The 14,586-nt window shown below is 42.3% G+C and overlaps 1 protein-coding gene across 1 annotated transcript; it reads left to right on the forward strand.

Annotated features, from left to right (window-relative positions):
* The first annotated feature begins 532 nt into the window (after window positions 1–532).
* On the forward strand, window positions 533–13,068 carry COPS8 (COP9 signalosome subunit 8). Its single transcript, XM_082841884.1, has 8 exons — window positions 533–627; window positions 1,684–1,754; window positions 2,885–2,933; window positions 4,138–4,270; window positions 7,455–7,562; window positions 9,671–9,733; window positions 11,153–11,194; window positions 11,921–13,068. Exons 1-8 carry the CDS (start codon window positions 550–552, stop codon window positions 11,998–12,000), a joined length of 624 nt encoding a protein of 207 aa, XP_082698010.1. The 5' UTR covers window positions 533–549; the 3' UTR covers window positions 12,001–13,068.
* Window positions 13,069–14,586: the final 1,518 nt, after the last annotated feature.

Here is a 14,586-nt window from a genome sequence, read left to right on the forward strand (position 1 = left end):
CTGTGTGGGGAGTAGCCTGGAGGGAGGCAAGAGTGGAAGTCAGGATAACGTTGCAGTTCAGGCACTGCTGGAGGTCCAGGCCAGCGCAGCTTCCCTCGGAGGTGGGGACGTGAGGTCGCTGGAGGGGAGCCCCGCAGGGCACCGCAGCGCCTTCACCGATGTGGCAGGGCTGCTGAAAGAGTAGGTGCGGAAAGAACCAAAAGTTAGGTTTTGAACGTTTAAATTTGCATGGCCTCAAAGCAAAGACGTCTAATCGTCCTCAAATATGCACAAAACCCCTCCCATCCCGACTTTGGCTGCACGCTCTTAAAGCGACTGGCTGCCTTGGAGGCCGGGCCAGTCCTCCAGATCACCGAGAGCGCCGGCCAGAGCGGTGGCATACCCTCCCGACCGCAGGGATGTCTGCTGACGCGGAGGAACCAACGAGGCGCCTGCGCATGGGCGCTCGGCGGCATCGTCGGCTTTTACGTCATCGCGGGCGCGACGCCCCGAGGGACAGTCTGAGGTCCGGCTCGGTGGGGAGGTTCGGTGGCGGGACCGGCCGGGAAAATGCCAGTGGCGGTGATGGCGGAAAGTTCCTTTAGTTTCAGAAAGTTGCTGGATCAGTGCGAGAACCAGGAGCTCGAGGTAGCCATTATCCTCGTGGGGTCGCTCGTGGCTTCGGGCCGCGCCGGTCTCCAGGGTAACGGGCCCTGGGGCCCACGGGGCTTGGGGCCGGCCCCTTGCGGGCGCGGGAGCTGGGCGTGTGGAGTCCGGGCCGCCGGGGCCTGCTCCGAAGGCTAAGCATCCAGGCCTGGCCTCCCCCAGCTCGCTCGGAGCTTTCTGTTGTTTGTCTTCAGCCAGTGAGCCCGAAAACGCTGTGCATCTTTGCTCCTAACATCCTTTATGCTTCTCGTATTAAACTAAATCTCTTTCCTCCCCATTGTGGGGAGAGGTGGAGAATATGTGTATTATTAAAGACGTTTGTGCAGGCCTACACACGGACCAAGAAGATGTAACTTGTAACCTTTTATTAATTCGGAAAGCCCTTAGTCTCCTGTGATCACTGAAGCTTACCGTTTGTTTTCAGTAGGGCAGGTGAAGGTTATATCATGCAACTACTAAAGTAATTAAGGGTTTGTTTGTTTTTTCTTAGAAAGGCCCTTAAAGACATTTATAGCATTGGTCTAAAAAGCTAATTAACCAAAGGAGGGAACTGCGAAGAAGCAGCCGCTCACTAACAGACGCTTGGTAGATGTCTCCTGAATGAATTAAAATTGAATGAGGGGAGTAGTGTCTTTGTAACTCAGCTGTGATGTTTTTCTCTTTATTACTCATTTATGTAGCTATTTAACATATTCGGTATAATGGGCAGAATCATATTGCTTTAGGAATCTGTTGGAAATACTTCCTATAATAGTGAGGCTATTTAAATAAGAATTTGAGAACTGGAAAAGGGATCCCATTTAAATACTCTTGTGCGTCTGAAGACACAGAGGCCCAGAGGGGGAGAAGTCACATCTGATGACAGATCTAAACTTAATACTCTGGGTTTTTAGTGTGCGATACTTCTCTAAGCTGTCTCTCCATCTGTAAGTACTATAGAATATACTTACTCTTTAGATGAGTTAAGAAAACACTTCTAAAAATATAAAAGTATAAGAATAAATGAGGGTTTTTTTCTTTTGTTTTTTGGTCTTACAGGCTCCAGGAGGAATTGCTACACCCCCAGTGTATGGTCAGCTTCTAGCTTTATATCTGCTTTATAATGACATGTAAGTACCTTTTACCTAAAGCTAAGAGAAGCGTTTTCCTCAAGCAGTTATTCTTGCCTTGAAGTACCAACACTAAAGCATAGACACAAGGAGCTATACTTTTTAGTGTAATACTTAATATATTTATTTCGTATATTGAATCATGACAAGAAATTATGATTAGTCTGAGTTATTTTTAAATACACCTGTTTTACATATACCTTGTAAAAAACATTCCAGTTTGTTACGAGAAACTGCATTGTCAGTAAATTCCTTTAAATCTATTGATCTTTTCTTTATTCTCTTGTTATAAAACCTCTGTCTTTTATGACCTCTGTTTACTTAACTTCACATCTAAAGTTTACTTTACTGTTTACTTAAACTGTTTACTTAACTTCCCAGTCTCTATTGAGACTGAGAGAAACTGAAAGGGAAAATTGAGAAGACTAAGAGGAATTTGTTACTAACATGTATGACAGTTCTTGAAAGGTTTTTGTTTTTTAATTATTCCTAATTCACGTTCATTGAAGAAAAGTCAGAAAGTATAGTTGTGCAAAAAGAGTCCCTTGTAGTTCTGTAACCCACTGATGGTTACTGTTAAATTTTGTTTTAAATTCTTCTAAACCTTTTCATTTCATACCTTTTAAACTAAACTGAGATTTTCATTATGTCATATGCTTGATGTCATTCAAGCTTGCGAACTCTTTAAAAAAAAAAAGAACTACCTTGAAGTTTTGGTGGCTCTATATCCACTAGTAGGACGAGGGGTCATTATAAGGAGAAAAGCATCGTGTACTGTGTATATTGTCAGGGAATGCCAGGACCCTGAAAGTGTATGAATTTGTTTATTTTATATATGAATAAATTATTTAAGCAGTTCTATTTAAGGCTTTGTAGTGTTGCCTCAATTTAAGATCTGTATTATTAATTTAAAAATTCACTAAAAATGGTAAAACATTACTTTGGTAAAAATATTTCATGTCTTTTATCTGGAAAACCACTGTTACTTCCCCTGGATAAACTCATTATATGAATTTCGCTCTGTATTTTATAGAGTATTTTAAAGTATACTTCTGGGATCTAGAATTCTAAACATTTACGGAGGTGATTTTTTTAAATTGCTTATTCTTTCTTGGGGGGGTGTAAATTAGGAATAATGCAAGATATCTTTGGAAAAGAATACCACCTGCTATAAAATCTGTAAGTAGTCTTCAATATACCTTATTACTTTGATATAGTAATGACATTCATTTAAAAAGCAATCTCTTAAAAGTTTCTGTTTTCTTTTTCATGTGGATCACAGAAATAGTTATTAAACTGGTATTAAAGTTTAAGAATAGATCTACAAATTCTTCTCATCAGAAATTGTAATTTCCCTTGGGTGGTACAGAAATCTGTGCTCAGCTCCTGCCAATCAGGTTTCTTAAGACACTTTGTAGCAAAGTGTCAATTTACGCAATAAACAACTGGGTCAGTTTAGGTAAAAGTTTGGTTTTTGTTTGTTAGGTTTTTTTTTTAACTGATCTGTGCAGTTTCCTATAATGGTATTTATTTTGCAACTAGTATTATTTACAAGAACACTCTAAAAATAATAATTATTCAGAGCATTAAGATTTTTGCTAATTAGGATTTTGGATTTCTTGTTTTTCGTGTGAGAATAGATGAACTCACTTAAAAGTTTCTTCCAAGATGGAATGAAGTAAATTTTTAATTTCAGGTGATTCACTGTGTCTAGCATAAATGTGAAGTGAATTTTTTGTACATTCACAGAGCATTAATAAGAATCCACCTAAATTCCTTTGTTCATTATTGATATTCAGCAGCAGATCAGATTAGCATTTATACTCTCTTTCTTTCCTCCACATTCTATTAAGTAAGTTTGGAATGTTCCTCCAGCTTTACTGGTTTAAAATAAAGCTGTAAATGAGATGATATTTCAGTGATATTAGTGGGAACTTTATCCTTAGGCTACATTTTATGACATCTTAGATTGGGAGTCTATATTATTAGCCATTTTGCTACTATTTTTGCCCTAAGAATAGGTGTATGTATTTTATGTACATGCATATGTGGATTAGTACATGTTCTGTGTACTATACATAAGTATATATGAAATATAAATAAATGTAAATCTTCAAAAAACAATGTTTCAGATAACTAATTCCTAAACTTATTTGTGAAATATTGTTGGACTAATTTCCCATGCCTTAATTTTCTGTTATAATAAAACGTGCAAATAAATTCTACAGTACTGTTCAAAACATTTGAAAACCTTTTTGATAGTGGTTGGGCTGAAAAAGTAATTACACCTCTTAAAAGAAATGTTGAATTATGTTTTAAGATACATTTGTTGGTATATGTGCAGAGTGAATATCTTCAAATGAGGCAATGATATTTATTGCAGGCAAATTCTGAACTTGGGGGAATTTGGTCGGTAGGACAAAGAATCTGGCAGAGAGATTTCCCCGGGATCTATACCACCATCAGCGCTCACCCGTGGTCTGAGACGGTCCAGCCAATCATGGAGGCACTTAGAGGTAGTGTTTCTTTGTGGCTCAGAATTAAGTCAGACTAGACCTGTTCCCCTAAGGTGCCAGGGTGTTGAAGTAAGTCGATGATGTGTGTGAAAATAGGTACGCTCTGCTAAGTGAGTAGGGTTTTCAGAAGTCTTTTTTTAGATTTGCTGTAATCATGCTTTGATTTCACGTTGCTTGAGTTTATGTCGGCAGCTGAGGACCTCACTGTCTATTAATTTAATTCTAGAAGTGAAGTTGCTTGTCAGTAAGAGGTGATTTTTTTGCTACTGAAATGAAATGTAATATTCTAATAAGTCCAGGTCATGAGTTGGATAAGATTTCAAGCCCGCATGTTTGAACGTAGAGACTGCTTTGGACTCTGTGGACCTCAGCATTTGATGGGGTTGTCTCCAGCTTCTGGATTTGTGATTAATCAATTCAGTACGCAGATGCTCAAACTTCTTTTAATCACGCTGAAAGATTGCAAGTCTGGTGTGACATAGCACTGATCCTGCAACAAAACTCCCCCGTGCTTCTCTCTTTCCATTCTCCCACCCCCAGCGTTTGCTTCCAGTCTCTTGGTTCCCCCTCTTATATGTTGTTATACCCTCACTTCTTGTTACCTTGTTTCTCTGGCCACTACCTGCCCTCACTGTCCGCCCTTCTGCTCTGGAGGAATCAGTGAGCAGAAGTTCTTGAGAATCGCTCATCACTCTGGCAGGACATGTCAGCTTTTCAGGGGCAGGAGGGGAAGGTTGCTTCTGAGGTGCACCCGGTTCTTGGCGTGGTGAAGCAGAGCAGTGTGAGTGAGGAAACAGGAGGCGCTTCCTTTCAGCGTGGGGGAAGTGAGCAGGGGCACGGAGCCGGCAGCGGTGGGAGGGAGGCGTGTGGGGTCACTGCTGCCGGCGCAGTGGGGGCAGCTTTGGATCTCCGCACTGGAGGCAGCCTTAACCGCGTTGCATAAGCCCTGAGGAGCGGGGATACAGAGCTTTAGCCAGAGCGAGACAGGGAGGGGCCGAGGAAATACACTCCCTGCCCTGCAGAATCCCATTCACGGAGTAAGGGAGCCCAGGTGCCACAGGCCTGGGTGGCCGCCGCCCTGGAATTTAAGAGCAGAGATGGGTTGGGAAGGACAGCAAGCTCACCTTCCCTTGTGTCTCCAGTGCCGGCAGTTGGCAGTTCCCGGTAGATAATAGGCACATTTAAGTATTCGTTGAACAAAAGAATGAGCATTCTCTTAGGGTCTCCCCAGGACTGTCCCAGGATGAATTGCCAGCAGTATTAGGTGCGAGCTCAACTGATGCCACCTTCCAGCTTGTCGTTGTAACGCGTGCCCTCCTGAGGTTACACGTCTCATAGATCTCCCGGGCCACATAGTGACTGGTGAGAATGCAGATGTCAGATTCATTCGCGCTGAGAGGTTAAAAGCCGCCTGAGTGTCTGACTGGTGCCCTGGGTCACTTAGCCTTGATGTCTGCTCTCCTTGTCAGTCTGCTGTGCCTCCCCTTGTATGTTTCTCTTCTCTCCATTCTGTTTTTCTCTTTCATTCACATTCTATTCTTGTTCTGTTCCCCATCTTTTTCAAATCTGAGAATCTGACCAGAGTACTTGGACTAAAGTGCATGTTTTTACAATATGGTAAGCTTGCCAAATGAATGTAGTTTTCGGTGCACCCTTGTATTTTCCTCTCTCATTGTTGCTCTCGGTTCTTTTCCACTGAATGTCTGTAGCCTTGAACAGAAAAAGTTCCTTCATCTCTAAGCTGTATTAGAAGTCTGATTTAAGGTCGTTTGCTGAGAGTTGGTAGCAGGAAGGAAGGAATTGGAAGAGGAGCAAACAGTGGCTCAGTGAAAGCTGGGGAGGGTGTCAGCCTCAGTGAGAAATGACACAAGGTGATTGGCTGCCCGCGATCTTTCAGGCAGACGGGAGCACAAACCCTAGGGCTGGGGTCGGGCCCCTTGGGTGCTGGTGAGACCTTCCAGGAGCCTGTGCAGCACGCACTTCCTTAGGGACGCTGGGCCCCTCAGGGGGTATAAAGATATAAAAGCCCTCCTGCAGAGAAGTTCCGGAGGGGTGCAGTGCACACCATAGGTGGGAAGAGATTGCTTGTTCAATAAGTAAACGTTCCTGTGAGTCAGAAGGGCGGAGATTGCAGTGACTCCAGTGCCACAGGGAGAGTTTATAAACAGACCTGCGACTAGAAGAGAGGAGGGCGGTTCAGACCACACAGCAGCAGACACCCGACGCCGCAGGGATGAGAAGGTGTAAGGCTCCTCTCTGAGAGCCAGCAGGCCACTTTGGAGCAGTGTGTCTACGGGGGTTGATGTGGCTGTTAGGCGGTGTCCCAGGAGTGGAGAGCGGATTTTCTTATGTTGCAGGGCTATCTTGTACGTGTATACTTGCCTGTTAAGTGTGGAAAGTAAAATCCAGAACACTTGCTAAGCATGTTGAAGGCAGGTGGAGGATGCTTTGTGTTACTCAAGGAGCAGCGGGCGGGAAGACAGGCCAGCTGGGCTCCACTTTCTACCATTTGGTTATTGTCTCTGCTTCATTCCTGAATTATTTAATGTGGAAATTTAAGCCTGGGGGGCAGAAATCCCACCCGTGGTCTCCAGGGAGGAGGTTTTGTTGCTGGAATTGCTTGCAGCCCCTTTCTGTGAGGCTCAGTCATTCAGGATTTGCACCTGAATGACGTCAAGAGTTCAGAGTAGACTTGAAAGTTAGGAAGGTGCTCTAGTTACAAGGTTTGCTCTGCAACTCCCAGGTGTGGTCCTATAGCAGAGGCCCTGATGAGAAAGGACAACTAATTATGGGACTAGGTAATTTCTGCTCCATTCTTTCTAGTTTTTATAAGTGAGATAAAAGAAAAATTTTGAAATATACATCCCCAGTGCATCCCAAATTTAAATGAAATTTTCTTAGAGCTGGAGTCTTGTGTATATTAGCTTTTTTCCATCTTTGTAATTTTTATTGTCACCTGAGATTTCTTGACCTAAGAGGAAGTGCATGTGTTTATTCAGCAATATTTGAGCCCCTCTTACATGTTAGGCGCCTACAGCTGTACCTGTAAACACAGAAATTTAGGTTGATGTAGTCTTGCTTATCAAACTTGGACAAGGACGGTGATGTAATAATTTAATTGTGTGTTTCAAAAAATGCCAGCTCTTGTGGTTCACTGTTTGTCAAACCTCCCCTCCCACAATAGATGCCACCCGGAGGCGAGCCTTCGCCCTGGTCTCTCAGGCATATACCTCCATCATCGCCGACGATTTCGCAGCCTTTGTTGGACTTCCCGTGGAAGAGGCTGTGAAAGGTATTTGGGGCTTACTTTTTACTTTCAGGGAAAACGGAAGTGTAAATTACAGGTCCACGGTCCCTTATCTGAAACCATTGGAACAGGATGTGTTTTGGAGTTCAGGTTGTGTGTGTTCTTTAGAAAGGTGCTGGCAGACCTGCACTGCACAAACCGTAGCAGCCAGCACCACGTGGCCAAGCCCAGTCGTGGTTTTGCCGGCAGCACAGAGCGCAGACCCGCACGCAGGTGGCGTCAGGGAAGAGTGTACAGAAAAGGCTTGGGGGTTCGCATCAGATTTCGCCACCATGGCAGTTAAAGAAGACTTTTTGGTTCATAGAGTTTTTTTGACTTCTGCTTGTGGATGAGAAATTTCGGGTTTGTGTTTACTAAAGCACTTTTTGCCAAAGACAGGCAGCAGTTAGAGATGTCTTAGAACAGGAGCTTTGTAAAGGAATACTTTGCCATTTTTATGAAATTAGCATTTGACTGTGTCTTTGAGATGTACCCTTGTTGCATGTGATTATTCTAGCTCTTTCCTTATGGAACCTCTGTAATGTTCCTGTAGCTATTTCTTATCATGGTACCCATGGTCTGACCCCTGAATATTTTCTACTTTTATCTCTAAGACCTTTGATCAACTCCTAAGCCCTACTAAGTGATAGTGAGCTCTCCAAGTTGATGCCTAGGAAGGAAAAATTAGAGCTGCTGTTGACTAAGAGTGGGAGGGAAAAGAAGGTGGTGAGAACAGTGAGTTACTGGAAGAAAAAGGTAGCGAATGGGGGTACAGAGTCAAGCATTCGATAACATTCCCACATCTGAGCCCCAGGTTACAGCATAGTTGTTACAAGTGGTAGAAAATGTGAGATGCAAGAAAATAAAGCATGTGCACATTATTTGCTTCTAAACATGCCAGGTGGGTAACATTATATTCATAATTCTGAGCTTAAACTTTGTAACGTCTTTAAATTATTTCTCTTCCTTTGAAAATCAGCACGAGGTGGGGGTTTGGTTGGTGGGTTTTCTCAGGGAAGGAAGTTTTAGTTGGTCTGGAACTCGCATTTAGAAATCCCTGTTTCACCCTTCCGTGGTGAAGGCGGTCTCATCCCAGTATCCCTGTTCAGCCCAACTTTTCCCTCACCATTTCTTAACAGTAACCTAGGTGCTTGCACCCCACTCTTAGCCACTGGTTTCCAGACGTGCTTTTGCATTTTCATTTTTCAGGTCATGCCCAAACTGTCCCCTCCCCTTGCTAGGTTGCTGTAGAATATTAATACTGCATGTGCCTTGTGGCGTTGTTTTACGATGATGGATTCTCCAGTCAAAATATGAGCTCCACTAAGCACCACAGATTATAAATTTCCAAGGCCTAGCACAGTTCTAGACGCATAGACGGCAGGTTAATGAACGTTCTTATAGTAAATCATACTGTTACTTACTAATACAAACATTTATTTGTTTTGACTATTTTGAAATTGATCCATAATTTATTATCTAATAAATAGTATATCCCAGAGTCCATACTCTTAACTGACTGAGTGTGAATCCTGGTACCCTTCCCCATGCTAGCTACGTGACCTAAGGCAATTTACTGGAATTCTCTAAACTTCCTTTTCCACGTCTGTTCAATTATGGTGCTGTGTCCCCTTACAGAGTTGTTGTGGTGATTACGTAAAGTGATCCCTGTAAGAGCACCTAGCACAGTACCTAGTGGCCAGCCTTCTGTGTTGTGTATGTATGCTGTTGTTTTTATTGTCACCATCGTCTTTGTTATTACTGATGTAATGATTATAGAAGATACTAAATAAGTCTTCCTTATGTCTGTCTTTAATAAGGTTTGATCAGGTTAATACTATAATATATATATATATTATAGAAAACTAATCATCTGTTAGTGATTATAGCAGCCTGATAGAATAAAATCATAGATGTTTCAGAAATATTTCAAAAATAAGTTCCCATGAGAATGCTGTCTCTAGTATACGCTTCTAGTTAAAAATACACATTACAGGTTAATCTACACACGTCAGGTCTCCCGTACAAGTAGTGTCATTGACAGATTGTGAATCTTGTAAATGAAAAGTTTTTGGTTTTTTTAATTCATTTCTGTGTTAAATACACATTTTTAGGTATCCTAGAACAAGGATGGCAGGCCGACTCCGCCACGAGGATGGTCATGCCCAGAAAGCCAGGTAGGTGGAGCTCTTCGTCCGTCTTGCAGCACTGAGCTCTTGTAAGATCACTGAAGTTTTTCAGGCATTGAATTTGAATAATTTGATATAAAATTCTGCTATACTAACAAAATGAGAGTAACTCATGTTAAGTTCAGGTATAGGATGGACACTTAGGGTAGAAAGGATCTTAAAGGTCACCTGGGGCTTCCCTGGTGGCGTAGTGGTTGAGAGTCCACCTGCCGATGAAGGGGACACAGGTTTATGCCCTGGTCCAGGAAGATCCCACGTGCTGCGGAGCGGCTGGGACCGTGAGCCATGGCCGCTGAGCCTGCGTGTCCGGAGCCTGTGCTCCTCAATGGGAGAGGCCACAACAGTGAAACGCCCGCACACTGCAAAAAAAAAAAAAAAAAAGTCACCTGGTTTTACCTTAATTTTTTTAATGTATTTCATACATAAACTATTTTATGTGAGTGTTTCATAATCTTTATTACAACTTAATTTTTAATAAGTATTAATCTCTCGTTCTTTTATTTATGGGGCCATTTCTAACTGCTTATTCTTAATATCTAAACTATTGCCTTTTAAAAAGATATTTAAAATATTCAGAAATTCCCCTTTTCTCCTCATGCTGTAGACACATAGACTCTTCTCCTAAACAAGATATTCAGTGGCTTTAACGTTCACAAAATTAAGGTCTCTGGCCTTTACAGGCCTTAAATGATTTGGCCTGCCCTCATTGTCTCCACCTGAATTCCTGGTCCCTCGGCTTTCCTCTCTGAAATGAGCCACGTTCCTTCCTGCAGGAAGGCTCCACTCCCTCCTGCTTACCAGGAGTGGCCTTTCCTGCCCTGTCCTTAGAGCTGGCCTCAGTGCCCACATCCATAAACCTTCTGATCTGCCTCGTCCCAGAGTTCCTTCCGTCTGCTCTGAACCCCTGTTGTTAGACATTGTTGACCCCACAGTAAAGTGGTGCACAAATCTCCATGTGCTCGGACCTGCGAGGGTGCAGAGGAGTGATGCGAGGGGGTCCTGTCAGTCTAGATGGGGAGAGAAGACTGCTGCAGTAAAAAAGCAATGCAATAAAATAGAGCGTAACTGTCTCTGTCTGAACGCCACTGCATTAAAATTGACATGTTCTGGGCTTCCCTGGTGGCGCGGTGGTTGAGAGTCCGCCTGCCGATGCAGGAGACACGGGTTCGTGCCCCGGTCTGGGAAGATCCCACATGCCGCGGAGCAGCTGGGCCCGTGAGCCATGGCCGCTGAGCCTGTGTGTCCGGAGCCTGTGCTCCGCAACGGGAGAGGCCACAACAGTGAGAGGCCTGCGTACCGCAAAAAAAAAAAAAAAAAAAAAAAAAAAAAAAAAAAATGACATGTTCTATGTGAAGGTTCTTTACAATGACTTCTGTAAATTGGGCTCTACATTTTATTTAGTTGCAGGGGCCCTGGATGTTTCCTTTAACAGGTTTATTCCCTTTTCAGGTATGTATTTTCATATGCTCATTTAAAAATTGTTTCATCGTTTTTCTTGTTTGCTGTTGTAGTATTTATTTTTCTTAGCTCTAATCTTATAAACAAGGGGATGAAATCCTAACTTGGTATTTATAATAGTACATCTGGTTACAACCGTGAATGTGTGGACTCCCCTCTGTAGCTTACCTGGAGGTAGTGATCCCCTCTGGCCTGGCCGCAGGGTGTCCTGTAGGGGAGGTGTGATCGAGCATCTCACCAGCATTGACACAGACGCAGCCCCAGGCTGACACTTAGTAGCTTAAAAGTTAGAAGTAAACTTTTGGGGGATGGGGTCCTTTGTGGGTTTTTTGTTCACTGACAGTTGAGTAGTCTAGAGGAGTGCCTGGCATGTGGCTAGCACTAGGTGACTATGGAAGTAAATGTCATGTGGGGAGGGTCTTTCCAAGAAGGGCTATGTTCCCTTGGTAGACGGATTACCTGTTAAAAGTATTTTTAACCTTTGCATGGAAAACTTCAGTAACAGCAAAGCCAGACATGCCTTTACTCCCAGGTTGGGAAAACTACTCATAAAAATTGATGCTTCTTGGCTTGTTTTTTTTAAGTGTCCAAGATCAAGGCAAAGCTAAGAAAGTTTCCGTATTGTTAACTTAAAGACATTGGAGGGCGGGGGTGGCAGTACCAAAGATTTGTGACCCTGGTGTCTGACTTGAGTGTGTTTCTGTCTCCAACGCGCAGAGCCTGCCCCCGTTCCACCCATCCCCAATGAACAGCAGTTAGCCAGACTCACCGATTATGTGGCTTTCCTCGAAAACTGACTTACCATTCTGAGTTCAAGATCCACCTTCAGCATCCTGAATACTGACAGAAAAATGTAAAATTCTTATTTTCAATTTTATTGGATGGATTAAGCACCTCAGCATTCCTTACTGAGTATGTGATAAAATACGTATATAATATAAAATATATTATATATATTTTGTCCTTAAACATGCTGAATGGTTGTTGAAACAATTCTCATTTTGTAATATTTGACAGTTTGGATGGAGCCCGTCAGTATTAGGCAGTCAGTTTATATTTCCTAGTGACTCGTGAAATACAGCTCTCCTGCTTCGTGTAGAACAGTTGTTGTCAGCTGTCTTCTTCTGCCCCAGCACACAGCACACTCCCATCTCTACCACAGGTTGACAGTTGCAGTGATGCGTCTGGGGTTTGAGAAGGACTGTCCCCAGGGGCAGGATCTGAAGTGCTGGGGACTCTAATTCACCCCCTTTGGAGAATATGCTCTTTTTCTCTCCCCTCCTGAGAATCACAAATATAAAATGCTGAGATAGAGCTGAGGAACAAAGGCCATCTCCCTAGTAAACCAGCTTGTTAACTTCAGATTTTTTTCTAAGAGTGTGAGTACATCCATTGCTGGCAGTGGAGGGCTTGCCATGAAAATGCAACTTGTCAAAGACATTCATGAGAAGTATTAAGTTGTAATATTTCCTTTCAGAAGAAGGGAAGTGTAAGTGTGGAATGCATTGTTTGGGAAAGAAGCGATTAAGTGACACACTCTGTACAGCTGTCCGCAGCCTTTTGGCTGCTTACGTCTGGCCCTTGGGTCAAGTTCTGCCCTTTGGAGAAATACTGAACAAGTCTTTCATGTTTTGTGTGACAGCCCTCTGAATGATATTTGAAGTTGTTTATTGTATCTTCAGGTTAAAACCACCCCCTAGTTCATTTATTCTGCATTTGTTCAATAAATATTTAATTGAATTTTTCAACTGTTTTTTCGAAGGTAGTTTCTAGAAGTTTCACTATCCTGTCTTCCTGTGGATGTGTTCTAATTTGTCATTGTCTCTTTTAAATTACAAATTTCTTAATTAAATAGAAATGACCTATATAGTGGTAATTACATGAGTCATGTTTTTCACTCATTTTAAATAGACTTTACTGGCTATTTCAGCTATTGTTAACATTTATGGAAATACCTGTTAAATTAATGTTTTATTTAACCTTGATATAAGTCATGTTGTTAAAACTTCTTGTTTTACAGTTGAGGAAATGGAAATTCAAGAAGTCAGAGGATCAATAGCTAGAAAGTAACAATGCTAGTTTGCTAGTCTTTGAACTTCTAGGTTTAAGGACAAATTGTATCCACGGGTCTTAGTTTTAATAGATTGGAATCAACCCAAATGTTCATTAATAGGAGACTAGTTGAGTAAACAGTAGTGTACAGTATGGTGACGCCATGCAGCTGTAGAATGCATGCATGCGTGAATGAGTGAAGATCTCGGTGTACTAAAGGTGATCTCAAGTGAAAACACAAAGTAGCGGGGGTTTATACTGTTATTTTGAGGGTAAGAAAGGGTGAATGGATATACAACTGTGCATACATGCATATTTACCTGTATTTCAAGCAGAAGCCATTGAAGGATAAACCAAAAACTAATAAAAATGGTTCCCTAAAATGGAAGGGGAGGACAGTCGAGCATAGAGAAAAAATTATTTCAGGTGACTCATAGTATTTCATAGTATTTTGTTTTACATTATCAATGGGATACATACAAAGGACAAAAAAAATCTCAAACTACTGAATATGGTTTCATGGTTAATTTCAAAAACGATTTTGTTGATCGTTATTTGATAATAATTACCATTATTATTAAAAGTATATTATAGGATAAAACCAATTGGAAATTACATAATTTAATGTTAGAAGCTAATCTTAAATTTGACTCAACAACCTCATATGGTTTATTTTTCTTTCTAAACAGTAAATATTTCCTAGCTCTGCCCATCTGTAAAGGCCTAGAAGAATTATAAGCCAGTAACAATGAGAACCACTAATGTCCAGGTCGTGGTCTCTAAATTCCATTTTCAACTACATAGAACAAGAACTTATTTGCAAAATGGTTAATACTAGGTCTGGGGCAACAATTGTAGATTGGGGCTTCCCTGGTGGCGCAGTGGTTAAGAATCTGCCTGCCAATGCAGGGGACCTGGGTTCAAGCCCTGGTCCAGGAAGATCCCACACGCCACCGAGCAGCTAAGCCCGTGCACCACAGCTACTGAGCCTGCGCTCTAGAGCCCGTGAGCCACAACTGCTGAGGCCCGCGCACCTCGAGCCCATGCTCCACGACAAGAGGAGCCACCGCAATGAGAAGACTGCGCACCACAACGAAGAGTAGCCCCCGCTCGCCATAATTTGAAGGAGTTCCCACTGGCTAAACATGAGACAAATTGAGCATGAAAAATAGGTATATGTGTTTCTATTTTTAATCGCAAGGTCATAATTATAATATTAGAAAAACCTCATCATATACAAGAAAGTACACTCGCTTAGTTATCAGTTTTCAGAACAATGAATTGATGCCCTAGCAATCTCCAAAGTAATAAAATGGAACCTGCACAGTAGC

The sequence above is a fragment of the Leucopleurus acutus genome, assembly GCF_964270905.1.
Source record: "Leucopleurus acutus genome assembly, chromosome: 6".
Lineage (NCBI taxonomy): Eukaryota > Metazoa > Chordata > Mammalia > Artiodactyla > Delphinidae > Leucopleurus > Leucopleurus acutus.

Bases quoted from the DNA above. Each gene is read 5' to 3' on its own strand.
- COPS8 (XM_082841884.1), top strand. From the start codon at position 550: ATGCCAGTGGCGGTGATGGCGGAAAGTTCCTTTAGTTTCAGAAAGTTG. The intron at 628-1,683 runs GTAGCCATTATC...TTGGTCTTACAG, and splicing joins GCGAGAACCAGGAGCTCGAG to GCTCCAGGAGGAATTGCTAC. The intron at 7,563-9,670 runs GTATTTGGGGCT...ACACATTTTTAG, and splicing joins CGTGGAAGAGGCTGTGAAAG to GTATCCTAGAACAAGGATGG.